Here is a 27,386-nt window from a genome sequence, read left to right as displayed (position 1 = left end):
CTATTATATTTATGTTCATTAAAATATTCACAAAGAAAACCTCAATTATTGCTTGTTTCCATTACGTTTACCAAAATATCACTCATCCGCCACGTTGCGTATATAAAATAATATTCAGTTTCCCAACTAGATTCACAGAATACCGAACTTCGCCCCACTGTGCGGCGAGAGCGAGAGAGCGAGCTGGCGCATTGGCAATCCAATGAGACCCAACCGAAGATCCAATCGCTTGACGCTAATATAGTACTCAATATAAAGTCGTATTGTCGGCTTGGCGATCCGAACTGAAAAGCTAGCCGTCGCTTAAGCGAAACCAATCGCAAACCACTTGGCATTCGGGCTGGGCGAGCTGAACAGTGCGAGCGTCAAGTGTCGCGACGGTTTTTTGTACAAAATAATTCATTTTATTCCGCTGACATCCCATACCACACCACACCATTCCATATCATACCATACCATACCATATCATACCATACTATTCACATCCACATCTGTTTTTTGTTTTCGTTGGCGTTGCGTTATTTTTTTTGTGTGTGCGCGAGAGCGCGTCGATTTGGATCATCTCGAGATCAGATCAGTGGTAAACAAAGGGATCGTGCGCCCAGTCAACCCAGTGAGCAGCAAGTCACCAGGACAAGATCAGCCATGGAGGTGTACACGTCGGACAGCTCGGACACGGATTCGCGGGAGCAGAAGACACTGGACTTCGGCCGGATGAGCCTGGACCTGGTCACCCTGGAGGATCACCTGGCCTCGCCGCAGAAGGCTCTGCTCAAGTCCAGTGGCGACATCGAGACCATGCTGCTCAACCACAATCGTTTGGTCGGCTTGCCCCGTCTACTGCTGCAGTTCAACAATCTAAAGATACTGGATCTCAGCTCGAATGCCATCACCACGCTGCCGGATGCCGTCTGCCAACTGCCGCTGGTCACCCTGATCGCCAAGAACAACCTGCTGACCAACGCATCGCTGCCCAAGTCGCTGCTGACCAAAATGGCCAATACCGCTGCTGGCTCCAACTCCACGCTCAAGGAGCTCAATCTGAGCGGCAATCAGCTCACCCACTTTCCGGAACAGGTCACCGAGCTGCGGCACCTCAAGTACCTCTATCTGGGCGGCAACAAGATCTCCGGCGTCTCGAAGGATATCTGGAAGATGCAAAGGTATGTGCTAGTCGAGCGTTTGTTTGCCTAAGTGTTTTGTTTGGCAATGATTTGTATCAGCTACACGGCTTACTCATGGGTACATTTATCTGCGTTTCTGAATGATTAAGACACAGAAAAACAAGGCTATAATAGGTAAAGTATCAGGGTCGAAATACAATACAATCAAGAACATTGCAACTTTCCTATGCCCTAAAATGTATATTTTCGAGTTATTTTGTTGCTTTCTAAAAATTACCAATTTGTATATCCTAATTGAATACACATTTTTGGGAACTTATATACTGTATTTAACTTGATTACTTTCGATTTGGTTCGCAAAAATTAACAAACGAACTCGTGAAGGTCAAAAATGAAACTTCAGACTGACAAACAATGGTCAAAACACACGAAAAGGGCGATAAGTTGGAATAAAATGAATAGTATAGATAACGAAAAATGGGCAAATTATAAGATTTATGAGTGTTTTCCCAATATAATTTCATTGGTGGCGACATTTTAATGGAGTGGCCATAGGGTATATATTACGCTGTATGTATTTCCAATCTGTCAGCTCAATTTCGAGTTCCAGAAACTGATCTCAGTTCGCCTACACATATATGTAGTTTCCCTATCCCAGAACTTTTACATTATCAGTTGAATCCAATTGTACAAGTCGGTGACGCAGAGGCGTCTCTTTACTTGATTTATTTGGGAGTTGATTGGGTTTTACCCTCTGCCATTCCCTTTCTGCAAGTGTAGTGGCTCCCCATCTCCCATCTCCCATACCGCTACCCACCCCCTGCCCGCTCCACATTGGCCACTCGTGGCGAAGGGGCCACGACTGCTCGCTGTTGCCATGTATAAAAGCGTAGGCACGGCACAGACGAGATCGTATTATATAGCTATATAGCCGGGGAGCTGATAACGCCGGTCTGCCACTTGTCCGGCAGTTGGGCGCTTCCAACAGGTCGGCGGCTTGGTGGTTTGGTGGTTTGGTGGTTCGCTGGATTCGGGGATCGGCTGGCGGTGGCGGTGGCGGTGGCGACGTAAAGGCCAAATCTAGCAAAAACACGTACTCGAATCGACCCAACCGATTTGGTCGGCCCATAAAGATACGGCCTGGTATTAATATAATAATAAACAAAGAGCGAAAATGGCACAAATACAACAAAATCGCACAGCAAAAGTATCAATATCAGTTGAAAAACAATTTAAGCACTTGAGGGTCTCGATTATTTGTTACCCTGTTTGTTATTCAATTAAATAATGCTTAGGACACACTAGCTGCCAACATGTATGGATGTTTTGGAACCTACGCCGTTCTATTTTGATTTTTAGACCATCCAATGTCTGAGATTTCCCTGGTTAGATTTCTTTAGGCAAGCTCGGGAATACCAGGTGCATAAACTCAAATGGGCATAAACTCAACGTTATCGAGGCGCTGGACTTTGCAATGTCGACGAGGGAATTGATTGGTTCGCACCCAAGACCCCATAGGAATGTGAAGAGGATGTGCGGGTGTGCGGGTGTGTGCGTTGCGGAGTGTGCCAATAAACCATGACATAAGCTGTGTGCCTGAGCCACTCAGCTTAGTGAATCACTTCAAGAGGCATAAACACTCATGGGGCAGGCAGATGTGAATGAATGAATATATTGCTAGAAATGCAACGACAGGAAAGTTCGAATTGCTTTTAACTGCTATATCTTGGTTACCACTAGAACAGGTTTTATAAATTGTTTATCAATGGAATCATCATTTGAGTGTGGAATTGATATCAGCAGGGTTTTCGCCCTAATTCCAATTTTATTACATATTTAATACAAGTTTATGTTATTCTCGGCTACAGCCAAGGCCAAAGTCAAGCGATTTCACTCTCAACCATTGAATTGAACTTTGGGTTTGAAATTCGCTCGTGTGTATTTGTATATCTCTACTAAGTTCGTTTAAATATTGTCTCTGCCTGGAATCTGATTTTCTAGCAGAGGTGGCGATTATTGTATCTGTTACCTAATGATATGCAGTATATATACTACACAAAAGGAGCTAAAATAAGCAGGAATAATGTGTTTGTAATTTAAAATATGTAAATATAAGCACTCCAACTTAAATATTATCAAGCGATTATACCCTTGGCTAACTCAGATAGCTAACTTCGATCTGCACTTGAATATTTGCAGTCTGCATGTGCTGTCCCTCGGCGGCAATCTAATCAGCGAAGTTCCCGAGGCGGTGGGCTCCCTTAACCAGCTGCAGGCTCTCGTCCTGTGCGACAATCTGATCGAGATCCTGCCCACCAGCATCGCCCGACTGAAGAACCTCAAGTCGCTGCTGCTGCACAAGAATCGTCTGCGCCATCTACCCAAGGACATCGTGGCACTGAAGAACCTGACTGAGGTAAGAAGAGATGCCAATTACACTATATTATACGACATTCATGCATCAGTTAATGGCATCGTACTTACTGATCCACATCATCCGTCTGCTCGCTTCCTCCACAGTTGAGTCTGCGTGACAATCCGCTGGTGGTGCGCTTCGTGCAGGACATGGCGCTGAAGCCACCCACCCTCCTGGAGCTGGCTGGTCGCATGGTGAAGGCCAGCGGCCAGAGACCCGGACCCTATGACATTCCCAGGACACTGGCCGAGTATTTGAACAGCGCCAACTGCTGCGTGAATCCCAACTGCAAGGGCGTCTTCTTCGACAACCGCGTGGAGCACATCAAGTTCGTGGACTTTTGCGGAAAGTATCGTGTGCCCTTGCTGCAGTACCTCTGCTCCTCCAAGTGCATCGAGCCGGAGCAGCCGGCGGCGCGCGGCTCATCCGTTCCGGCGGCGATCGCCAGCAGCGGATTCATGATGCGCAAGGTGCTGCTGGGCTAGCCGGCATTCCGTTCCGGCCCGGCCCACTCCGGCTCCTGGGGCCATTATCATATTATCCGGGAGCGCGAGCGGAGCGTCGATCGATCCGGTATCGGATTTGGAGCGGACACAGAGACACGAAATCGATATCGGATTGGGAATCGGAATCGGAGGCGGAAGCGGAAGTGGAACTTGGCAGCGAAACGGAAACGGAGACGAGAGCTTTAGCGGAAATGGATGCTGGGATCCACGCGTTCCGAGGAACCGATGTGTCCGCCAACCACCGCCGCTCGCCGGGATTCCCATTGGCTTCTTCACACGTTATCAAATCCAATTTGAACTAGTTTGCTAAGTGATGATTACACGACCTGTTTGCTTGCTCGCCTTGCGTGCCAATTTCAGTGTTTCTGTTTGTTTGTTTGTTTGTTTGCTTGCCTGTTACTCACACCTACACAATCTATACCAAAGAAACTCGTCTGGCTTTCACTGGGCAGAAACGAAAAAGAAAAGGATTCGAGTGGCTTGCGAAGCATTTGGCGATTATAAGCGCCGATATGGCCGATTGCACTTGTCTAACGACCTTATCTACCCCATAAATTGAGTTAGTAACCGAAAACTTGAGCACAATTAATAGATATTCCACGAACTATAACTGCAGCCATAATCTAATTTCCGCCCGATTCGATCCGCTCAAGCGACTAATTTATTAATTAAAATGCTGACCAATGACACCATTTAGATATTCCCACAAGTTCCCTAAATGTCCTTTGTCCTGGACTGCCTCTACCAACTTACAAAATTGTAATTTAAGCTGTGCCCAATTGCCAAATTTAGAATAAAAATTGTACCCAACCTTTGGCAACATGCTAAGCCAACCCGACCATGGTAATTCCTCTTCTGTGGCTGCATCTGCATCTCAGCTGTGCCTCCAAAGGATAACGCCTGCGAATTATTATTATGAGTAGTGTTTATTGTGTGTTTAATCGCTCACAGCTCGCCGAAGTTCGTGCCACGGACAGCGTCTACAACTAGAGTATTTAAAAAAAATGGGGAACAGTGGCGAGGGGGTTGAGATACTCGGACTTGTCGCTTGTCAGGGATTGGTCAGTAAAATATAAATACAAAACTAGAGGGCGGCCAACGAGTGGGTCACAGAGAAAACAGGGAACGAAACACGGAACAGTCAACAGGATCTAGTGTCGGATCGTGTCTGGGCTGCGACTTACGGCTACGAAAGGGGAGCTACCACAGCTAGCCTTATTGGAAAGTGGTCCGTTGGGATCCAGAATTATTTTCCAAAGCCAGCGCGGGCAGGATTACTTCTGCATTACTTGCGGAATGGGGCGCTTGTCTTAAAATGCTAGTTATATGGAGTAGTAGTTGAATGTAGATGTTTTTCGGCTCCTGGATGGGCACGATCTACTGGATCATCACCTCCTGGCTGGTGTCGTCGATCTCCATGGCGGCCGACTCGTCCTTGGCGGCCTCTTCGGTGGCCATTTCGGCGGCACTGCCGCTTTCGGCCATGACCACCTCATCGACGGCGGCCGATGGCGAGACGCGTGCCTCCTCCTCGACCGGAGTGTCCTCCATGGGCTGGTCGTTGAGGGCCAGTACAGGCGGAGTCACAGCGGCGGCGGCGGTCACAGGCGAAGCCTGAGAGTCGTCGGCTGCCTGGGCGGGCGGCGTCTCGGCAGCCGAATCGGCGGCACCCAAAGGAGATTGCGGTGTGGTGGCAGCTGCCAGATCTTCGACAGCGGGACTGGAAGCATCCACAACCGACGACTTCTCGACTAGTTCCTCGACTGCCTCGTCGGCTTCGGAAGTGGTCAAATCGTCCTTCTTCTTCTCGTTCTCTGCAGTCGGCTCGGCAGCCTGCTTTTTCTCCGCAACCGGCTCCTTGGCCGGCTCAGTAGTTTCAGTCTTTTCGGGTTGGCTCTTCTTGGTCTCGGCCTCTGGATTGGCCTCAGATTTGGTCTTCGGTTTGGATTCGGAAGAAGCTATCTTCTCTTCAGCGGGCTTTTCTGCTGGTGATGCAGAGTCAGTCTCAGTAGCTTCGATATCGTCCTGTTTCTCAGCTGCAATTGGTGGATGATTTTTCTCCTCCTTCTCATTTTCTGCCTTGGCTTTGGCGGGCTCCTGGTTTTCGCCCTCGGCAGGCGGTGTAGATTTTTCGACCATTTCCTTTTTGGCTAACTGTGCCAACTTTTCGTCCGATTTTTCGGACTCGACGACCTCTTCTTTCTTTACAATCTCTTCCTGTGGCTCGGCCGCCACCTTTTTATCCTCCTCCACCTTCTTTTCCTGAGCATCCAGTTCTTTCTCAGTTTCTGGAGATTTACTCAGCATTGGGTCTTCGGCATCGTCATCGGCAGATGCTGGGGAATTTTCCTCCTCCTCACCCTCTTTCTTACTGCCGTTAACAGGCTGCTTGGTGGTCTTGGCCTCCTGATCAGCATCATCCACCTCCTCATCGGGCTCCTCGATCTCGGCAGCCTCCTGCGGCGAATCAGTCTCATCGTTGTCACTCTTATCCTCCTTATCGTTTTTCTCCTTGTCTGCCACTTCTGCATCCGGTTCATCAGTCGCCTCCGAACGCTCTTCCCCATCGATCTCCAGTTTTGCCTTCTTGGCCTTGGGCTGCATATTGTCGTCCGATCGCGGACAGCTGGACTTTTGGGCACCACCTGCCGAGCCGGCGCTGGGAGCAGAGCCCTCCTCGGCGTTGCCGTTATTATTTTCCATTTCAATGTCGATGTTCACCTCCATGGAGAGATCCCCGTTGACCACAGAGTCCAACGAGTCGCCGTTCTCACTTTCGGTACGCTTGCGTCCCGGATCGATGGTGCTAACCACTGTAAAAAGATAATACCATGGGTGAGCTAGAATCTCGAATGCATATTGCCTAGTTAGAGTTACATGTATGGGACTTACCTAAAATATTCTTCTCCAAAGCACGCATAAACTTATCGATGCGCGAGTACTGCTTGCGAGGATCGATTAGGAGCTCGCACAAACGCTGCACGGTGAAAGGAGCTGCATTGAAAAGATCCAGGCGCTCCAGCAATGAGGACTTCATGGTCTCATAGTTGAAGGGATCCACATTCGGATAGTTGGGAATCTCTGCAAGGAGTTAAGTTGTTGTTCGGTTAGTTTTGTTCCCATGCCGACCGCGAGGGATTACATTTCGGATATTTAACCTGACCTAAACCCACCATGACAGGCAAAAAACTCACCCTCCAAACGCGGCGAATCCTCATTAAAGTGCTTGATCACGCTGAGCAGCTTCTCGCGGAACAAGTACTTCAGACTGGACCACTTGAAGATGGTGTCCCCGGTTTTGGCCACATACTGCAGATAGTCCTCCAGCTCCTTTGGGATCTCCTTTTGCTTAAGATCCGTGAATCGCTCCAGGATCTGTAGTATCTCGTCGCTGTTCTCCATGGTGAACATTTAGGCGATCGCTGAGCGGAGGGGAAAACTGTGTGTGCGATGGGGAAAGCGAGGGGAAAAGGTGAAAAGTTGTGTGCAAAGAGAGTAGATCAATAACCGGCCGGCAAAATTATGAAAATTTTCCTCCTCGAGGTAGACACACAAAAACCGAGAGAGCAAACGAGCAACTGCAATTGTGTGCAGGTATGCGCAAGACGCGGACATGAAGCATCTTGCATCTGCCAGCTGTCAGATATTCTCTCTCTCCCTCTCTCTTTATCTCGCTCCCTTTTGGTGGAGGATTCGCAGGAGAAAACTAGTTATGTTGCACAGAAGCACACATTTCCTACAATTCGCAAAAGCTGCTCTCACCTTCTTCATGTGTGTGTGTGTGTGTATGTTAGCGGCTGCAACTTTTCTTGCCAAGTCATAGTTGTAGTTGTTGTAACTGCCTGCGCCAGACGGCCAAAAAAAAAATTTTAATATACATGCGACGCCCTGCGATTTTCTATGGCGAAACCGGCCCACCTCAACATATTCATTTCTTGGATTTTCTCGCGCTCCTTGGCGGAACTGAACCTACCACAACTTTTTGCTTACCTGCACTAGCTGTGCTATTGCTTTTTATCACAACTACGCCTTTTCGACTGCACTTAAATTGATGCGAGAACTGGCTCAATCGTTTGGGTTTCAATTATTTTCGCAAGTAATATGACCGTTCGACGCCGGCAGTGCTGGGCGACCGTCGATTGTCACTATCCCCTTGCGAAGATAGCAATCGATGTTTCTTGAGTGAGCATGGCGGTAAATATCGAATATAATCGGACTTTAAATTCAAAAAGAATCGACGCAAAGGACCTTCTACATAATTCCGCCAATTCAGTAGATATTATGAACATTCAAACAGAAACGTATATTCCTGTGCCTTACATGTCAATAACATGCCTCACCTTTCTAAAGTTGTTCAGCCAAATTTGTTGTATAAATTGACCAATACCTAGTCAAACTTAAAAATTAAAAGAATTTAAAATTGAAAGAAAATTTTAGTAAGTATAGGTTAATTCAAATCATATATTGATGAACTGGAAATGTTTACAACAGATCTATAGTTTTCTTACAAACTAAACAAATGTATAATTTATATTAATAAATATATATATGTTTTTTTTTGGAAAAGGCAAAGTCCACCGCGTCAAAGTTGTTCAAAATAATTCGACCCTCTGATCTAATAGTTACATTTCATATTTGGACAAACTTGTCTAAGAGTTTGTACCTTTTCGTTCGTATGTCTAGGTAAAACATTTGGAGTAAGAAGCCATGACTAAGGACTACTACAAGGTACTGGGCATCCAGCGCAATGCCAGTGATGACCAGATCCGCAAGGCATATCGCAAGCAGGCGCTGCGCTACCATCCGGACAAAAACAAGCACGCCCATGCGGAGGAGCGCTTCAAGGAGGTGGCCGAGGCATACGAGGTCCTGTCGGACAAGAAGAAGCGCCAATTGTACGACACCCAGGGCCAGCAGGACACGCGACGCAGTAGCGCGGACCACAGCAGCGATTTCGACGAGGGAATGGCATTTGGTAGCGGTGGCTTTAGCTACCATTTCCATGGCGATCCGCGGGCCACTTTTGCACAGTTCTTTGGCAGCAGTGATCCGTTTACCTCGTTCTTCGAGGACATCGGCCGCCTTTTCGAGACCGACGAGGACTTTTCGTTGGGTAGAGGAGTGGGCGCGGCTGGATTGCGCAGCGCACAGCTGTCACCGGAGCCGACCATCGAACATGAACTGTACGTTGCACTGGAGGACATTGCCAACGGGTGCAATAAGCGCATGAAGATCTCCCGGGCTATGGTCTTGTCCAGCGGCGAGCTGATACGGAAGGACAAGATACTCGATGTCGAGATCCGTCCGGGCTGGAAGTCTGGCACTAGGATCACATTTCCCAAGGAGGGCGACCAGCTGCTCAACCATGAGCCCGCCGACGTCGTGTTTATAATCCGCGACAAGCCACACTCAATTTTCCGCCGCGATGGCAGCGATCTACTGTACACAGCCGAAATCTCGCTGAAGGATGCACTGTGCGGTGCCCACGTGATGGTGCCAACACTGCAGAGCGGGCCGCTGGAACTCTGCACCAAAGCAGGCGAGGTAATCAAGCCGGATTCCACGCGCCGCTTTGCGGGCCACGGATTGCCCCATCCCAGGGACAACACCCGTCGCGGCGCCATCATCGTCAGCTTCTCCATCAAGTTTCCAGACACCATATCCAAACACATCGCATCCTCGCTCGCCATCCTTATGCCAAATTAAACTCTTTCTGGCTACATCGTAGCCACAGCGTAGACAGTACAAGTATGGAGTACAAATTCGTATGGAGCACTGGCGATGTTTTCATCTTGTACGGCACCTTTGAAGATGCGTCGATCTACACACAAATAAATTGTCTGTGCTCCACTCTAAATTAAATTATTTTACTATATGATTCATAAACGGCCTTTATCTCCATAGTATACCTCTAACGAGCATAGTCCGCTACGAAGACCTCCAAGAAGAAAGAAACCAGTGAAGTATAGTTAAATATACATATAATGATTAAACACATTTGTGCGGGATCAGGATTAAACGTCGGCCGGCTTGAACTGCGGATTGTGCGAGCGTGCCATTTTGGCGCGCAGCCACTCTTCCGCGTGCCGCTGCTTGATGTGGACATACATGTTGGAGCGGGAGCGGCACTCCTTGGGGCAATGCGGGCAGTTGTACAGCTGCAGGCCCGCATGGATGGCCATGTGCTCGTCCAGGTTGCGTTGCTGCTTGAAGGTTTTCTCGCAGAACGTGCACTGCAGATTGGTGGTCAGCTTGTGGGCATACTTCACATGACCGCGGAGCGCTGTGCGCGAGGTGCAGGTCTTGCTACAGTGCGGGCACACGGTGTCCGTGCTGTCGTGCGTAAAGCGGTGCAGGCGCAAGCTGTGCTCGTTCTTCAGCCACACTCCGCAGACGGGGCATTCCACTGCCGGGGCCACCACGCCCTGGTGTTCCAGCAAATGGCGCTCGAAGGAGGGCTTGAACTTGAATTTCTTGCCGCAGATGTCGCAAACGTGACGATGCAGGTCTTCGTGGATGGATTGGATGTGCCTTCGCAGGCGGTGCACGTTGGCAAAGCTGTAACAGATAATTCATGATTATATGGAGTACTCAACTCACGTGCCAGTTTCTTATCATCAAAAAATTGATTTTTTTGTTGATATTCTAAAAACAGTGCCATCTCCCTCTCATTTGCGTGCAAATGCGCTATTCTCACCTTTTGCAACAAATCTCGCAGGTGTGTTCCAGTTGGTCGGTGTCATGCTTGGCCAAGTGATTGGCCATACGGCGCTCGCTACTGAAGGTCCGTTCGCACTTGGGGCACGGAAACTTGAGCACCTTGCCGATCTGGGCAACCTTGTTGTGCACCGTCTCGATATGAGTGGCCAGGTAGTCCTGCGAGTTGAGCGACTTCTGGCAAATGGTGCAGCTATGGGAGTTTAAAATCTATGTAACAACAGACACCTAACAGTACCCTCTGGCTTCAAACTCACGTAAATAGCTTGGGGTTGATATGTTTGCGGATGTGGTCCATCAGCTTGGAAGCGCGAGTGAAGATTTTGCCACAGCACTTGATGTAGTACTCGCGCTGGTGCACCTCCAGGAAGTGGGTCTTCAGTTCGGATAGGTAGGGAGCACTAAAGTCACACAGGTCGCAGCTGGCGCTCATGTAGCTGGCAATTGCCTCCTCGTAGCTCTTTGCCAGCTGAGCGCGGGAGCAGCCCTTGGGCTTGCGCTCGAGAACGGCCTGTAGCTCGGTCTCCTGCACCTCGCTGGTTGCTCGCTGGTCAGGTGCCTTCTTACGGCGCCGCTTGCCACCATCGTCGAACAGATCGGCAAGCTCCTGCTGCAGCGAAATTGGACCCGAATTCTTGGAGGAACGTCCTGTGGTCTTGCGCTTGGGCTTCATTTTCGTTCGCAGTCGGACCAGAGGTTCATCTTCAATGAAACAGAAAATTAGTTACAACGAAGCCTCGAGAAACAGAAAGATAACCACCATCTGAAGAGTCTTCTGATTCCGAGTGCCCATCGGGCACCTCCGGTTCGCTATCACTGGCCTGCAGGCAGGGCCTCTCGTCCTCCTCCTCGGTCTCACAAGGCAGCTGCTCCTTGATAGGTTCCCTGACATCCACACTGTCCACATTCACGTCCAGCACGCTGCCCAGCAGGCTAAGGTTGTGCAGGTCCAACGGTTTCTCGTCCATGTCGCCAGCCGCCAGCGGCAGTTCGTCGATGTTAACGTCCACGTCGACACCGCCCGTCCATTTCATGGCCGCACAGTCGACGTCCACGGTGAGAAACTCCTTCTTGAGTGAGCACTGTTTCTGCTCCACCAGCTGCCAGAAGCCATTAAAGTCCTCAAGATGTTCGCAACACTCGGTACAGACGCTGGTCGAGATGCCGTCGTCGGGCAGGATCTGCATGGGATTGTACATTGGTATTTTGCTGGTATCATTGGCACATTAGTTACAGATACACTCACCTCCAGTTGCAGAAACTTCGCAATCATCTTGACCAGGCGCGTCTCGGCCAGCGTATCGTCCGTCTCAAAGAGAAAGACTGCGCTTCCTGGACTGAGACATCGCAGGCAAAGGCGACAAATCATTTCGCACGAATGGAATCACAACGCAAAGTCAAATAAACAATAAATTTAAACAATTTTTCGTTGTAAACAACATTATTCACCTATCGTGAATCGATAACAGTATTCAATTAGGAATGGCAAAACTCTATCTAAGGTATGGTTGGTTTCTGCGGGGTGGCAACACAGCGCTTGAAATATTTTTTCGTTATTTTGTCTTACAACTTATTGTCGACGTTTTTAGTTGCCAACACAGTGTAGTAAAATCGAATATCTATAAATTAAAAATCGAAAATATCGAACTTTAACAATAGTTGGATACATATCGAAACGATGGCAATTTGCGGACGGTCGGGCAGCACTGCAATCCACACATTCAAATCTGGCAACGCTTGCCGTAAAATGGCAAAAAAATAATACATACGATTTAAAACTAATGGAAAATTACGTATTACGTGAAAAGAACGCAACGCAAATAATCAAAATAAAAAGCAATAGCAAGTCGTGTGCGTGTGTAGTGTGTGTGCAAAGCTAAACCCTATCGAACGAAAGGCAAAAATCCGTGGAAAAAGCGAATTTAAACGGGTTTACTTGAAGCTTCCTCACCCGATACCATTTTCTACCTACACTTGCAAAAAAGCGACAGCGCGCGAGAGGGACGGCGCGAGTGAGCGGTGAGTGGGAGAGCGCAGTGACAGTAAGTGCAAGCGAGAGCGCTGACAAAGCCAGCGCAACATAGCGAAAATCGCAACCAAATCGAAATCGAAATTCAACCTAATCGAAGATTCTGGCGAACAAAGACGGCTGCCAACTGACAGCAACAACAACTGCTCGGCACAACGTTTTGGTTGTGCTCTCTTTTGTTTTCGTTCCGTGTTTTCACAAGCGGCGAAACGGGCGCTGAGTAAGCGCCAGAAAGAGTGCAAAAAAAAGGCGAAGGAAAGAAAGAATCCAAGGAGCAACGAACTGTGTTTGCGGTGTGTGCTCTGCGTGCGAAAGGGTAAGCTCTATGGTCTCTCATCCTCTCGCTCTGACCGCAGCCTGAGTCTCGGGCCGAAATCGAGATTTGTTGGCTAGCAGGGACTGCAAATTCAGTTTATTTGCACGGCGCCAGGGTTCGTAAATTGACGTAAATTTTTCGTAGAAAGATACAGTGAATCAGAAAAATACTTTTGTCGGTTTTGTCAAATTGGCCGTGTGCGAGTGGGAGCGAATGGAAGCTCTGCTAGTCATGTTGTCCTGCTCTATGTCGCAAACAGCGTTGCATTTGTCGGCGGCAGGTCATCGTTTTCCGTTTTCTTTTTTTTTGTCGGCATCGATACAAAGAGCTCGTGTTAATTTCCGTTTAATCGGCAAATAGCACGCTCTCTAATTGTTTAACAATTGCCAGGTGTTTGCCGGGACTGCCACCCCTGCATTGGTTTCACTCGGCGGTCTGGCTGGATCCCACCGAACCAGGTGGCAACGCTGCAATCCTCACCACTCACACGCACGCAATACATGCGAAAAGTGAGAAGTGGTAGAGGAAGAACTCGCGGAAGAAGAAGCAGCGGCAAGCTTAACGTTGATCCGTGGAAATCAGAATTAAAAGAAAGCAGTTTATGCAAAGTTCAACAGTCTATTGCAGTCAAATAACCAATATACAGGCGGCCGAGTGTGCCAGCAGTCCGCGGAGCGTTCGAAGTAAACAAATTTAAGCATTTTCCATTCAGTTTATCATCGCTGCCTAACAAACGAAACTCCCCGAGTGTGTGGCTGTGTGCGTGTGTGGTGTTTAACGGTATATTTCACTCGTCTCTCTTTGTTTGCCTTTGCCAGCCAATGTGCACATACATACACATGCAAATATAAATAAAAGGATACGGCTGTAAAGCATAAGAAAAAAAATTGCATTCGTCGATTAAATAATAACTATCAAAGCCTCTCGGTTTCTGCGAACGTAAGTGTGTGTGTGTATGATGTGTGCGCCTGTGCCTGCGTGGTGTTAGTGTGCGTTTTGCTTGTGAATGGTTGTTATTACAAAAAGGAGAAAAAAAATTGTTGCCAAGCGTTTAGACTGTCTTGTACTCCCCACACTTGCATCTGTCAAATTGGTTACATTTTAAATGCCGGCCATTGTTGGTGTTGTTGTTAGGAGGATTTTAGTGGCCCCGTTTTTCTGTTGTTGCTGTAGTTGTCAGCCATTGTTCGTCCGCCCCTTCACGCCCCCTCCCAGCAATTATTACAAGACGCCACCGCAAAAAATTCTTTCAATGCGTTGCCGCTTCTGCCGCTGCTGTGCGTTGGTTGTGTGTGTGCGTGTGTGTGGGCAGACCCGTCTAGCTGTCCCTCTCGCACTGCCGTAGAACAAAGGCAGCCTCTCAGTTGCGTGTGCTTCGAGGCACTGGCTGTCCTGCTCGCACCAAACATTGGTTGCACTCATGGGCGGATCAAAGGGGGGAGAAACTGGGGGATAGTTGCCCCAAACGTTTTCGTAATAAACGCAATATCAACAAAATCCCAATTATTCTGCGAACAGTTTGTGCCAGTTGTATGAAATTACATTTAAGTTGGCTATTATAACAATGCATTGGAAATTTCGAATCAGTTTATGTTATAAAACTCCCAATGAAATTTTTCAGTTTCGTTGGAAAGTTTGAGTAAAACTCGGTATAGTTGAAACCCTTGTTTATTTTTGTCTGAATAGGTTCTCTAGAAATTCGACGCATTGAAAGCGCAAATTTTCCAAATTATTCGCAATAGCGTTCAAGAAAGAACCCCTCAATTTTCGCTGCAGATCCACCTCTGTATGCGTTAGTGGTGCGGATCGGTTGGGGGTGGCTAAATAGAGGAGTTCCCGAACACTAAAAACAAAGGCCAGTGTGCAGTAAACAATTTGTAGGGAGCACCACCCACTTGCAACTGCCTCGCCTCGCCTCCACCTGTACTGAAATTAATTGCTATCAACGCTTTTGGTTTTTGCAGCCCACCAGAAAGACTGAAACAAGGAGCTTCGGCCGAAAAGCGGCGATCCCAGCAGCTTAACCACATTCTCGTCAAGAGCCACAGCCACATCCTAGCCCATCCTCCAGCGCAGCGTGAAGACGAGGAGCGCGGCGGCGGCGTGAAGGAAGCTAACGCTAATGAGGATCTATTGGCAGCATGAGTACACTGGGGGGAAGTAGGGGAGAGCGAAATGCCAAGCCCAAATTCACAGCGTTGGATATAAATCGCATGTACAAGAATAGCCGCGTAAGTAGCGAACCCCTAGACCTAGATCTAGATATTGATAGATCCAAACCTATCTGATCAACAAACTTTTCTTATTGTTTGCAGGGCGAGTCGAGTGAACCATCTGCACAAAAGAATCAAGTGCCACGTAAACATGGAATGCAAATCTTGGGCAAAGTGCCGTCCGCTAGGCGACCACCAGCCAATTTGCCATCCCTGAAGGCCGAGACCCACACCAGCAGCAACAACAATCTCCTAGTCTCAGTCGAAGGTGGGTGCTCTGCGAATTCATCTGATTAATGATGGTGTGGGTAATAAGATGGACGTTTAACTGGTTGAATTTCACATTTCAGGAGCCACATCAGGAGGATCGGGCGCAGGCGGAGCAGCGGGATCTGGTGCGGCAGGAACCAACACTAGCCACAACAACACCACTGCCCACAGCGGAAGTTCAGGAGCAGGCGGCGGAGCGGGATCAGGCGGAGGAGGAGCTGCGTCTTCATCTGCTGGGGGCCATCTATCCCAGCAGCTGACTCACAGCCAGCACCAGCACAACAATAACGTCGGTCTCGGCCCTAACGCCGGAAAGTTTGTCAACAGCAACAACGGCAACAGCAACAACAACGCCGGCAGCTCGGGCAGCGGCAACAAGAACTTCAAATTAATCAACAACTCCGTGGGCAGCTCCGGCGGACAAGGAGGGTCGAGCGGCGGCGGATCATCAGGAGTAGGAGGAGGACCAGGATCAGGATCGGGCGGACACTCAGTCAACTCGCCCAAGACATGGTCTGCCATCACCACAGGACACGAGCGGGGCTCGGGCGGTCAGAACTATGGGCGCCAGCAACAGCAGGTTGTGCCCCACTACCAGAGTCCGCAGTTCCAGTACGAATTTCCCACGCTGGACGGCACAGTTGGCAGCGGCGCCGGCGGAGGATCGGGGGCGGGTGTGGGTTCCGGATCTGGAGCAGGCAAGAGCCATTACCAGAATCAGGCGCACCATGCCGGCCACCAAAACCATCACCAGCATCAGCAGCACCACCAGCAGCATCAACAGCACCACCACCAGCAGCAACAGCACCATCGGGACTACCACCATGGCCACGGGCGCCAGTATGGACACCACTCACATCGCGACTACAGAGATGGCAGCGACGACGTCGGCGGCGGGTCCGCGGATCTGGGCGAGCTCAGCCTTCGTCCACAGAACGACACGGCCGCCTGGCTGCAGCAGCAGGAGAAGGCGGCCAAGGTGGCAGCAGCTGCGGCAGCGGACCAGGGCCTCAACCTACAGGGCCCGGCCCACCATCAGATGGGCGGTAATGGCGGAGCAGGAGGAGGTTCGGGCGGAGCTGTGCCTCTGCCCATACTATCGCTGATGCCCTCGTTCATGCGCAGCGGAGCTCCGTTGCCTGCCAGCGGAACGACGGCGGCCAGCATCTTGGCCGGCGGATCCTTGGACACTTCTGCCCTGCCCAACGCTCCCTACCAGAACGGAATTCTGGGTGCTCGTTCTGCCTCGCCAGCGGTGGTGGGAGGTGGAGGCTTCAGGGCGGCCACTGCCATTCCCAAGCGACCACCGACCTCCTCGTCGCCCCCACAACCTGGACTGGGTATTGGAGGATCACCCACTCCCCCACAGCAGCAGGCCAACGGAGGCGGTGGCGGAGCCGGGCGCAAGGATAAGGACTACGTGGTGGAGCCGGAGGTGGCCCAAATGCAGCGTCCTATCATACGCGAAGAGGACTTGGAGCGCCTCAACGCCATCGCCAAGGACGATAGCTGGACCAAGCAGGACGACATTGACTACACGAAGAAACTTACATTCTCGGACGACGAGTCCACTCCGGAAGAGCACCAAGGACAGGGCAAGCAGCACAGCTCCGCCCAACTGCAGGCGCAAGGATCCACCTCTTCAAACGATCAACGAAAGCTGTCTGCTTCCACTTCCAGTTGGCAACGCGGCAAGGAGAGCACCGATCGCGACCAGCCATCGGAAGGCATTCAGGATCAGCAGCTCCAACAACAGCAGCAGCAGCAAGAGATCCGTCAACAAAATGGCCACCGAGGTAGCTCTGGCAACGTGGGAGCACCAGTGGCCGGCGGAATCGCCTTGGATGCCAGCGTGTACGAGAGAGTAAAGCAGCGCAAGGAGGAGGAAGAGCGTCGCGAGATGGAACGCAAGCAGGCGGCTGCAAGGAAGTTGCAAGAACTGGAAATGAAGATGAATAGCAAAAAGGCAGCAGCGGCAGCACTGGCCGGAGCCGAGGGCGGAATGTCCTCTGGCTCAGTATCGTTGAGCAATGAGGTACCACCGCCGTCCGCTCCGCTAGGCAATGTAAGCGAAGATGAGGGTGGAGGCCAAGGCGGCGGCGGAGGCTTGCATCGCCGACCACGAGGAAGCATCTCCAGCTTGGGAAGCGGCGTAACTCCCACGGGAGGAGCTGGTGGTGGCGGCGGAGGAGTTTCGTCATCCTCGTCAGCAGGCGGCGACTACGGTCAAAAGTCCTTCCTTACCCATTTCCAATCAAATTTACCACCCCGCTTCCAGCGCCAGCAGCAGCAACAACAGCAGCAGCTGCCGCGCTTGGAGAAGAGCGCATCTGCAAGCAGTGCATTTGATAGCAATTCCCGCTACCTGCAGAAGGGTGGCGTAAGCGGAGGCGGTGGTGGCGCCAGTGGAGGAGCACAAACCAATGCTGGGCAGGGTCGCAGCATCTCTGGTGGTTATGCGCAGCGTAATTCGAGTGTCGGCGGATACGGGCGAAATCGTCACGACAGCAGCAGTGCTCGGGAGGACCAGGAGCTGGAACAGCAACAGCAGCGGTTCACACGCGGTCAGGACTATCGGCAGGCACAAGCTCTGCCACGCAGCATATCTGAGAACTCGCATCGTAAGACCAGCGTCTCATCGGCTGGCGACGATGTGCTGGGTGGCTCGTGCACCTCGTGGGCGGAGCAAACTGATGCCGAGCAGAAGGTGCACCATCGTCATCGCGAGGAGAGCTTCTCCTCGACCCACAGTCACGACTCAGCAGTGCAAATAAAGATCCTGCAACGCCCGGCCCGACAGCCGAGCCTCAGTGAGGAGTCTTCGAACCAGCAGAAGCAGCTGCCCGCCTCGCCGCAGCAGCAAAAGACGCTGACAGCAGATCCGATGCCCACTCAGATTCTGCGACGCAGCGTGGAGATCGAGAAGCCCGGTGACGAGCGCGCGGATGACAAGTCTGCATTGGAATCCGAAGACAAGGCAAAGTCGGCGGCTGGCAAGGTGGATGATGACAAGAGCGGCAATAAGCGGCCAAGTCCCAGGAGCGGAGCTGCTTGCGGAGGTCGAGGTGGCCGTGGCTATACTGGCGGCACTGGCGGATCATCTGTCGGATCGGGCAGTAGCTACCGCGGCCAGCGAAGCGCCAGCGATTGGGGTAACAGTCGTGGAAGTGGCGGCGGCGGCAGGCGCTACTACGGCAGCGGCGGTGAGCAATCGGAGCACTCCGAGGATGTGGACGAGGAGTGTTACAGCAGTGGAGGCGGAGCAGCTCGTCGCAGCCCAAAGGAATCCGGCAACGGTGCCCCCAATTCCGGTGCGTCGGCAAACAAGGCGGGTTTCTCGCCACGCGGCGAACCCTCTAGACGTGGTCGTGGTGGCCTCTCCAGCGGAGGAGGTGCCTCTGCTTCTGGTTACCGTCGACAGCCCGTGGGCACCGGCTCTGCTGGAGGATCGGGCTCGGGCGGAGCCGGCCGCAGCTATGGCAGACTTGGCTACGAGGAATACGGCAAGCAACAGCGAACCTCCGAGTCGGAGGCGGACCTAGACAAGACCAAGCAGAACCAGCTGGCACTCAGCGCCGGCCTGCACAAGCCAAGCAAGGATGACAAGGATTCGTCTGCGCTTGGGGGCGAGGAGAAGGACAAGACTGCCGCCCTGGCGCCTGCCCACAACACTGCCCTGCTAACAAAGGATGAGTTACAGAAGGATGCAGCGGGTCGCCTGCCACTGCCACCCGGCCTTGCGGCACCCGGCACTGCAGTGGGATCAGTGGGATCCGTTAGTGCCACATCCACATCGGTCGCTGCTCCCGGCGCGGCGGACAAGAAAAAGATTGAATCCTGCGCCGTTGTCGGCGGTGAGAAGGTGGCGGGTAGCAAGTTGCCCGCCATTGGGGAGAAGACTTCGCTCGGCGCCGTTGGCTCGGGTCCATCCACCAATCTATTGCTGGACGCCGGCGCACCCGTCAACACGATCATCTTTGAGAACTCCACATATAAGCAGCAGGCAGCTGCCGCTGCCGTGGTAACCAAGCCTGGAGCGCTCTCGGTGTCCAGCAGTGGCGCCACCATGGCCGTTGACAGCCTGTCCAGCGCACTCTCCCAGATGAGTTTCGGTGGCAAGGCGACGGCGGCGGGCTCTGGCGATGATTCGCAGGATATGAAACTCGGATTTAGCTTCGGCGACGATCCAACCACACCCCTAAAGGTTGTGGACACCATCGATAAAACGCCCAGCCAGCAGCAACAACAGCAGCAGCAACAACAACACTCTCAACAGCAGCAACAGCAGCAGCAGCAGCAAAACAATTCAACGGCGGATCTCAACATGAAGATTGCCAGCGTAAAGAAGGTTTGGGAGTCGGCCACGCCCATGTCTGACGGCCCATCACCAGCGCAGGTGCAGCAGCAACAGCAACAGCAGCCCCAACAGCAACAACAGTCCCAGGTGCAGGTGGTGCCGCAGCAGCAGCAACAGCAGGTGGTGGGACCGCAGCAGGCTGGTGACGACGGCAGTGGCCACATGAGCGCCGCCTCCTTTGTGGCTGCCGTCGCCGCCTCCCAGCATCAGCAGCAACACCAGCAAATGCCGCACTACGCGGTGCCGGCGGTGCACATGCAGAGCCACCACCACCAACAGCAGCAGCAACAGCAGGCAGCGGTGGCGGCAGCGCAGGCGCAGCACCACCAGCAGCAACAAGCACAGGCGCACCATCAGCACCATGCACTTTCCTCGCCGGGCCCGGGGCCCGGTAGTCATGGCCATGGCTTCGGTCATGGGTCGCCGTTCGACGCCGGATCGTTGGAGCAGCAGTTCCAGCAGGAGGATTACCCCAGTCCCCAGCAGCAACAACAGGCGCACCAGAAGACCAAACAGTTACAGCAGCAGCAGCAGCACCTGGGCATGTCCCCGCCGCCCAGCCAGCAACAACAGCAGCAGCAGCAGCATTCGCAACAGCAGCAGCAAGCGCAGCACCAGCAACAACAGCAGCAGGCCCACCAACAGCAGCAGCAGCAGCCTTCTTTCTACCAGGCGTCACCGCAGTTCGGCGTTGGAGGCATTCCCACTATCCCCAGTCCGCCGGCCGTGGTGTTCAACTCGTCGCAGATGCCGCCACCGCCACCGTCGCAGGGGGGTAATCTGTACGCTCCATTCCATTCGCTCGATCATTCGAGCCGTTCGCCCGCCTACTCGGCGGCGGCGGCCGCCCACAGCTTCCCGAACCACTATGCGGCAGCAGCAGCGGCGGCGGCGGCAGCGGCCGCTAGCGGAGGTCCCTTCAATGTCAACGTGAACGCATACACGATGCAGACTCCGCACGGCGGCAGCCTACCGCCCACGGCGCCCACACCGGACATGTACTCGAACCTCTCCTCCCAGTTCCGATTGGGCGGTGGTCCGGGTCCCGGACCCGGCCCCTTTGGCCAGCCCAGCTCGCAGCAGTTGAGCAATCCGAGCAACCATGCCGCCGTGGCTATAATCTCGTCAAGCAGCAACTCCATGATGTCGTCAGGTGCGGCCAAACCGCCGCCCAGCCAGCAGACCATCGGCGCCATTGGCTCCAAGTCGGCAGGTAGCGGTGGCGGTCCAGGACCAGGACCAGGTCCCTATGCCACCACCCAGCCGTATATGAATCTTTATGCGGGTCCACCGCCGCAGCATCCGGGACAAGGTGGCCCACCGCCGGGTGCCCATCAGCTGCAGTCGAACAGCTTCTATTCGAATTCGGCGCCAGGCGGTCCCAGCGGACCGCAGTTCTACGGTGGACCACCGCCGCAGGGCAATGGTGGAGCACAGAGCTATGGACTGGCCACCGCGGCCGGCATGTATGGCGGCCATCAGGGCGGACCGCCCGGTTCCAATGGGCCGCCGGGACCGCCGCAGTCGCAACACACGATGGGCACCTTCAACACACAGTTCATGAGCTCGCAGCTGCTGACGGCGGCCAGCATTAATCAATACCGCGGCGGACCAACGCCCGGAGCGGCTTATCTCAAGGGCAGCCAGGGCCAGGCACACATGCAAGACTCGGTAAGCGCAGGACTAGACCACCCAGTACCCATTTTCCCATACCTGTAATCATTTAATTGTTCGCCTAGCTCTATAGAAATTCGAAAATATCAAAAAAAAAAAAAAAATCAAGACCACGATCAAGAGCCAGATTCGAAACCAGTAAATGGTAAACCAGTAAAGAAGCAATGTATCTGATGTATTTATCCTTGGGTTAATCGCCATATTCTTTGAAACGAATTTATGTTATTAATTTGTGCTTGGCTTTCAACTACCATTATGTACATTTAAGAAACTCAATAAATATCTGATACATTAGTATCAATTTGTTTTCATACTTTAAAATCATTGAAACGTAATGCAGCGGCTTAAGTTAGAAAGCTATATTTGCCATAATGGCTCGGAGCTGGATGGATATGATAGCCATTGATTTATTCTATTTTATGCTCCTAATCACATTCATGCTTTTTTTCGCAGATGGGTCGCCAGCTGAAGAGTCCGCTGAGCGCCGACATGAGCCTCGGTCTGGCCAAGCAGGTGCAGTCGCAGCCCAGTCCACCGCATCACAAGAACTACGGCGCGGTAGGTTTCCTTTAAACCCAGCTTGGTGGACTGCCGTCTTATGCCTTTTCTTCTTCCTTCCTCTTCAGTGGGATCTGCAGAACCAGGTGCTTCAGCAGCAGCAGCAGCAATCTCAGCAGCAACAGCGACAGGGCGGCGGCGGCAATGGACCGAACATGAACGCCTTGGGCGGCCGTGGCAGCGGAGCGGTAGGCAGCGGTAGTGGCAACGGCGGAGGAGGAGGCGGTGGCTCCCAGGTGGGCGGCAATGGCGGCGGCAACGGTGTTGGCAGCGTGGGCCAAAGTGGCGGCGGCGGACAGGGACGCTACCCCACGCCCATTCAGCGGCCCAACAACTATCCGCAGCATCCGCAACAACAACAGCAGCAGCAACAGCAGCAGCAGCAACAGCAAAGGGAACAGGCGGCAGCTGTGGCAGCAGCGGCTCAGCGGGCCCAGAATATGCGACAGGTGCCCGGCGCCGGCGGAGGCGTGGCCGGAAGTGCCGGAGGTGGTGGTAGTCAAACACCTGTGGGACCGCCCGGCGGCAATAACGGTGGCAATGGTGGCCCCGGTGGTGCTGGAGGAGGCGGTGGAGCAGGCGGTGCGGCAGGATCAGGACCCGGAAAGCCCTACTATGCGAATAACGCCAGCGGAGCGGGCGGTGCGGGCAATCGGGGTGAGTGGCATGCGAACTGAGTGCCAGATGATCACCACCCACCGCCCAGCCACCCACCATAACACACCAGGAATATTACGAATCAGAAACACAATGATACAAATGGATAAGCGGAGGAGAGTAAAGTGCAACCTGGCCAAGAGCAAGAGCTGTAGAAATGTATCGCATCCAAACCGAGAACATAAACGTAAACAGAGCAAGTCAGGAGTAAAACTAGATATGTGGAATATAATCAAGTAACCAAGCGAGACACAGGCATCCGCATAAGCCCACAAATGATGTAAAAGGGGCGATGCAAGTAGGATAGTGAGCTATTTGGGGAAATCCCCGTCACAACCGCAAAATGGCAACTCAGCAAAATCAGCGAAGGCAACCGTAGCGAGGAAATTAATTTAAATCGCATAACGAAAGTAAGACGAAAGTTAAGATTCAACAGGAAACGTGTAAGGAATACCTAATTGCAAGAAGAAATATTAAAAAAAAGAGAACACAACACCATACCACACCACACACACAAACACATGCATACATTTACATATACATACATACATACAGAATAGCAGATTGTATTTTTTGTCAAACAAATTTACATAATAATATATTACTTTTATATACTTATGATTTTTTGTAGTAGAGTCTTTCTCATTTAAACGAATCAAGAAAAACGAAACCAACTTTTGGCACTGCGTATGCTTTAATTTCTTTATATATACATATTGTTTAATTTTTTTGCAACCAACAAAAAATTAACTAATAATTCTAATTTATGATTATGCTACAATATACATTATATATACCATCTATCTATCTACCTATCTATCTATATTGATATCAATCTTTCTGTGTAGACAGCGAATAAGAGAGAGACAGACAGACAGAGAGAAAGAGACAGACATAGACGGACAAAGAGAGAGAGAGAGAAAGAGAAAACGAACGGATAAGGGCGAATATTATAGTTTGTTTAAGCGCAAAGTTAAGTTCAAACTTAAAACAAATCCATACAAATCTCGACTTTTTAACAACAACTAATACAATTAGACATCACACTTGCGTGACAAATTGTACTCGGCGGACTCTATATTGTTATAGTCAAGTGAAACTAAACCCTGATCCTAACTAAAACTAAAACAGAGGGCGACAATTTAAAAAAATAGTGTTCAGCGCAATCGCACACGGGTGGCAGCGCCGCCGCATCCCTCGCAGCCAGGGCTGCCACCTCGGCCGCTGCCGGCGATAATTAGGTAATCGATTATCATTAACCCGCCAGTTCTGTTGCAATTTGAAAATCACGAAAAAGGACGTTTATGCTCAACGTAGAATGCTAATTGTGGGCAGTTGAGGAGGCAACATGAAATTTAAACGATTTATATAAATGTGTAATTCATTATGTAACTGTAACTTAACAAGGATATGATATGTATGGCATATAGAAAAAAAAAACAAAAAAAAAAGAAACAAGAACACAGGCAACCCACACATAAATATATATATAGAGGCAAAATCCAAGCGAAAAATAAACAAAAACACTCCAGCAAACATTTTTAAGGAAAAGCAAAAAACTCACAAATATATCCCAGTAACCGTAATTAAAACGATTATACTCGGATCAAAACCCGGCGGAGTGGGGCACGGATCTCTGAACTTCTCAAAAGCCAATGGGAGCACGGAAATCCCTGCCACATTCCGCAGGACTATGCGTAGTAGAATTAATAATTAAACAATGCAAAGAAAATTAAAATGAAAAGCATGAGCAAGGCACTTTTCGCTAGGCTTCTGAAAAGCAAACCGAAATAAAACAGAAAACCATATAGCGATATTAATTAGTCCACATATACAAACAAACACACACACACACACACATAAACTCTCTCTCACACATGCGCCCCAGCCACGCCCACATATGAAAAACCCAAAATATTTGGGACGTTTGCTATGCCAGGCAATGTTTAGTTATTAACAAAAACAAAAGCAAAACAAACTGAAATCGAAAGCAAACACAAATTTATGAAAATGATGAGTAAAAGTAAAAAAGCAAGCTTGCTATCACACAATACATGTAAAAGGTATATTATATAGCATATTGATAAATGATATAAACATTAATTTATACCTATATTTTAAATGCATCATCTGGTTTTTCGTCTCCACCAAAACAAGGATAGCAAACAGCATAAGCATGATAACGATTACGATAACGATAGCGACGACGTTTACGCCGGAAACGGAACGAAGAGGAAGAGTAGTCGATGGTGGAGAGGATAGGAGAAGAGAAGTGAAGAGTACTTGGCATATAAATGCATACAAATATATGTAAACCATTTTTACATTCAATTCATTCAAAATAATTTTTAGTAATACTGAATTTTCGTAAATATGGGCCAGCGAACGCTACGCCCACCGCCCCGCCCCCTCAAAAAGTCCCTACCCACGAAAAAGAGGAAATTTAAAGCAAGTTTGAAATGAAATAAAAACTTTAAATAAAATATTAAAAACAGAAAACCAAAAATGAAATGAAACCCGAAGTTTGGTAGATGTGTTGCTAGAGTAATGAAAACCACTGCTTATTCCTTTCAGCGAGTTTAGTTTGGGTTAGAAGGCACAGCTGGAATCATGGAATTTGTTCTTAATATCTCCCCATTTTCAATTTGTGTTTTTGCTAAAGCTAGCACTGACATTTCAAGCTTTTTATGAAATTAAGGGGCTGACGCTTTGGACTCAGATTTCTGCTAATATTGTGGTAATTGGTGAAAACATTTGTCCATACAATCAGTAAGGTTAGCAAATATTCATGATGGCCAGACAAACGGATTGAATGAACTGTAAGCTGCATATAACATTAGGATTCAAGAATATTGGACAATTCTCATATTACTGCTAGGCTGAAACTCAGTTAACAAGTGGTGTAGGCACTGGACGTTAGCTTATCTCCTGTAAAACCACAATGAAGCAAAAAAGCAGGTGGGCCACTTATTCTTATTATTAGCCCGGTCGATCATGCGTTTCCGTGTGTACCTGGTAGCCCAGAGATCGGTATGGTATCGGTATCACCGCAGTGATGCGCAGAAATCATGTGGCAGTCCCAGGATCGTTACATAATGCACTTGGGGTGTTCAGTGTGTTACATTCTCAGCTTATTTATTCCTTCAAGGTCTTGCACTACACATAAAATAAACTGATCCGGAATCCAGCGATGGCCCTGGGTCCACGCATTCCCGGATCCAAGACATCGGTTGTGGCGGATGAGTTGCAGCAGAATTGGTGCAGACGCATCCCTCTACTTCTTCTTGGGCTTCAGCACCTGGTAGGCGATCAGCAGTCCCACCACGGCGTACGTGGCCTTGGCCACCTGGACGGGGCGGGATAAATGGATGGCATAACACCCGGATTAGCATTACCACGAGCACGGCGTTCTCGGTTTCCATCTACTCACATTTGCACGGCCGCTCATGGTTTGGCCATTGAAGATTTTCGACAGGCCGGTCAGTTTCTCGCCTTCGCCAGCCATTTCTGCGTATTGAAAGCGATGCGTTTGCAGTGGAATTTAGTGAAAGGCTGAAGCGCGGACTTGGGCTACTCACCTTAAGGTTTATTTGCACGGAATTCGAGCTGCTAGTTGCCTGTAAAAAATATTTGCGAGCAGAGGTTATACAACTGAGCCTATCGGTGCTTATCGGTGCCTATCGGTGCATATCGGTATTCGATAGTGGTGTGGGATGCTTGTGGGGACTTATCGATACTATCGAGCTGGGCGTACAGTGTTGGAAGTGCTGGATTTGCCAACTGGGTTTCAGCTGACCAACACCGTCGGTGCGGCAATCAACACTGAACAAGTTAATTGGCGCGACAATTTGAAATTCTTAAATACAGTTCTGATGGATGTATAACAATTACACTGAATCAAGCTGAAATGTATGTACATATTTATTATAACAAACACTAACTATTTCCACCATATAACTTTAGGAAATATTTTAGTACATAACATACTATAAATATACTTTAAAATTATAAACTGAATAGATTTAATACAAGACGCCAAATATAACTTTCAGACATATTTTGATACATAACGTACCATAAATATACTTTAATATTATAAACTGAAAATATTTAATCCTGGAAGCCAGACACATTTTCCTGAGGTCCTTAAGACATCGGGCGGACAAATTATAGTATCCTTATCAAAAGTCAACGACAGCTTTGCTAATCGCGTCCAATTAAGGAGCTTAAAACAAATGCGCCACATCTATTTGCTTGTGTCGTGTCGCTCAAATCTGCACAGACTCATTAAAATTATAATGCACTTCCTGGGAACTAAAGACTGCCATTTGATTGTCAAGACGAGCGAGTGAAAGGGCCGGCATTAAACAGAATGCGGCGAAAGGCGGAAAAAATCGTATAATTAGAGCCATAAATGCACTTGAAGTCCACCCAGGTCCACACCCATTTAACCCACAAATCCGTGCACAAAGGAAGCATATTAAATGAAAGTAGTGCCAAATCCACCGACTCAACAATTAGTGAAAGTAAAAAAAAGTATGTACAGTCC

At 50.1% G+C, this 27,386-nt stretch overlaps 6 protein-coding genes across 12 annotated transcripts; 3 read left to right on the top strand and 3 right to left on the bottom strand.

The window, feature by feature from the left end:
- Window positions 1-237: 237 nt before the first annotated feature.
- LOC6551384 (leucine-rich repeat-containing protein 58) lies at window positions 238-4,475 on the top strand. Its single transcript, XM_001977193.3, has 3 exons — window positions 238-1,163; window positions 3,324-3,540; window positions 3,645-4,475. Exons 1-3 carry the CDS (start codon window positions 646-648, stop codon window positions 4,023-4,025), a joined length of 1,116 nt encoding a protein of 371 aa, XP_001977229.1. The 5' UTR covers window positions 238-645; the 3' UTR covers window positions 4,026-4,475.
- Window positions 4,476-4,953: 478 nt separating this feature from the next.
- LOC6551385 (serine/threonine-protein phosphatase 4 regulatory subunit 2) lies at window positions 4,954-8,203 on the bottom strand. 2 transcript variants are annotated; one of them, XM_026982689.1, is made up of 4 exons: window positions 8,020-8,203; window positions 7,241-7,485; window positions 6,939-7,127; window positions 4,954-6,859 (listed from the first exon to the last, which is right to left on the bottom strand). In XM_026982689.1, exons 2-4 carry the CDS (start codon window positions 7,455-7,457, stop codon window positions 5,424-5,426), a joined length of 1,842 nt encoding a protein of 613 aa, XP_026838490.1. In that variant the 5' UTR covers window positions 7,458-7,485; window positions 8,020-8,203; the 3' UTR covers window positions 4,954-5,423. The 2 variants fall into 2 exon arrangements, with proteins under 2 accessions (XP_026838490.1, XP_001977230.1); XM_001977194.3 differs by having other exon boundaries at window positions 8,037-8,203.
- Window positions 8,204-8,620: 417 nt separating this feature from the next.
- Window positions 8,621-9,974, top strand: LOC6551386 (dnaJ protein homolog 1). Its single transcript, XM_001977195.2, has one exon. It carries the CDS (start codon window positions 8,754-8,756, stop codon window positions 9,750-9,752), a length of 999 nt encoding a protein of 332 aa, XP_001977231.1. The 5' UTR covers window positions 8,621-8,753; the 3' UTR covers window positions 9,753-9,974.
- A 36-nt stretch (window positions 9,975-10,010) lies between these two features.
- LOC6551387 (transcription factor grauzone) lies at window positions 10,011-12,436 on the bottom strand. The gene is made up of 5 exons (XM_001977196.3): window positions 12,010-12,436; window positions 11,524-11,944; window positions 11,021-11,465; window positions 10,744-10,956; window positions 10,011-10,604 (listed from the first exon to the last, which is right to left on the bottom strand). Exons 1-5 carry the CDS (start codon window positions 12,130-12,132, stop codon window positions 10,061-10,063), a joined length of 1,746 nt encoding a protein of 581 aa, XP_001977232.1. The 5' UTR covers window positions 12,133-12,436; the 3' UTR covers window positions 10,011-10,060.
- Window positions 12,437-12,454: 18 nt separating this feature from the next.
- Window positions 12,455-23,640, top strand: LOC6551388 (hornerin). Of its 6 annotated transcripts, none has more exons than XM_015155565.2 (6): window positions 12,455-13,108; window positions 15,073-15,339; window positions 15,424-15,589; window positions 15,672-21,619; window positions 22,076-22,180; window positions 22,249-23,640. In XM_015155565.2, exons 2-6 carry the CDS (start codon window positions 15,250-15,252, stop codon window positions 22,855-22,857), a joined length of 6,918 nt encoding a protein of 2,305 aa, XP_015011051.1. In that variant the 5' UTR covers window positions 12,455-13,108; window positions 15,073-15,249; the 3' UTR covers window positions 22,858-23,640. The 6 variants fall into 6 exon arrangements, with proteins under 6 accessions (XP_015011051.1, XP_026838540.1, XP_001977233.1 ...); XM_026982739.1 differs by lacking the exon at window positions 12,455-13,108 and adding an exon at window positions 13,131-13,223; XM_001977197.3 differs by lacking the exon at window positions 12,455-13,108 and adding an exon at window positions 13,561-13,791.
- A 2,306-nt stretch (window positions 23,641-25,946) lies between these two features.
- LOC6551389 (up-regulated during skeletal muscle growth protein 5) lies at window positions 25,947-26,554 on the bottom strand. Its single transcript, XM_001977198.3, has 3 exons — window positions 26,416-26,554; window positions 26,268-26,344; window positions 25,947-26,183 (listed from the first exon to the last, which is right to left on the bottom strand). The coding sequence occupies exons 2-3, from the start codon at window positions 26,340-26,342 to the stop codon at window positions 26,112-26,114; spliced, it is 147 nt and encodes a 48-aa protein (XP_001977234.1). The 5' UTR covers window positions 26,343-26,344; window positions 26,416-26,554; the 3' UTR covers window positions 25,947-26,111.
- Between the last annotated feature and the right edge of the window lie 832 nt (window positions 26,555-27,386).

The sequence above is a fragment of the Drosophila erecta genome, unplaced genomic scaffold, assembly GCF_003286155.1.
Source record: "Drosophila erecta strain 14021-0224.00,06,07 unplaced genomic scaffold, DereRS2 tig00000152-arrow-arrow-pilon, whole genome shotgun sequence".
Classification (NCBI taxonomy): domain Eukaryota; kingdom Metazoa; phylum Arthropoda; class Insecta; order Diptera; family Drosophilidae; genus Drosophila; species Drosophila erecta.
The sequence above is the reverse complement of the archived record's forward strand: the minus strand, read 5'-3'. Positions and strand labels throughout refer to the sequence as shown.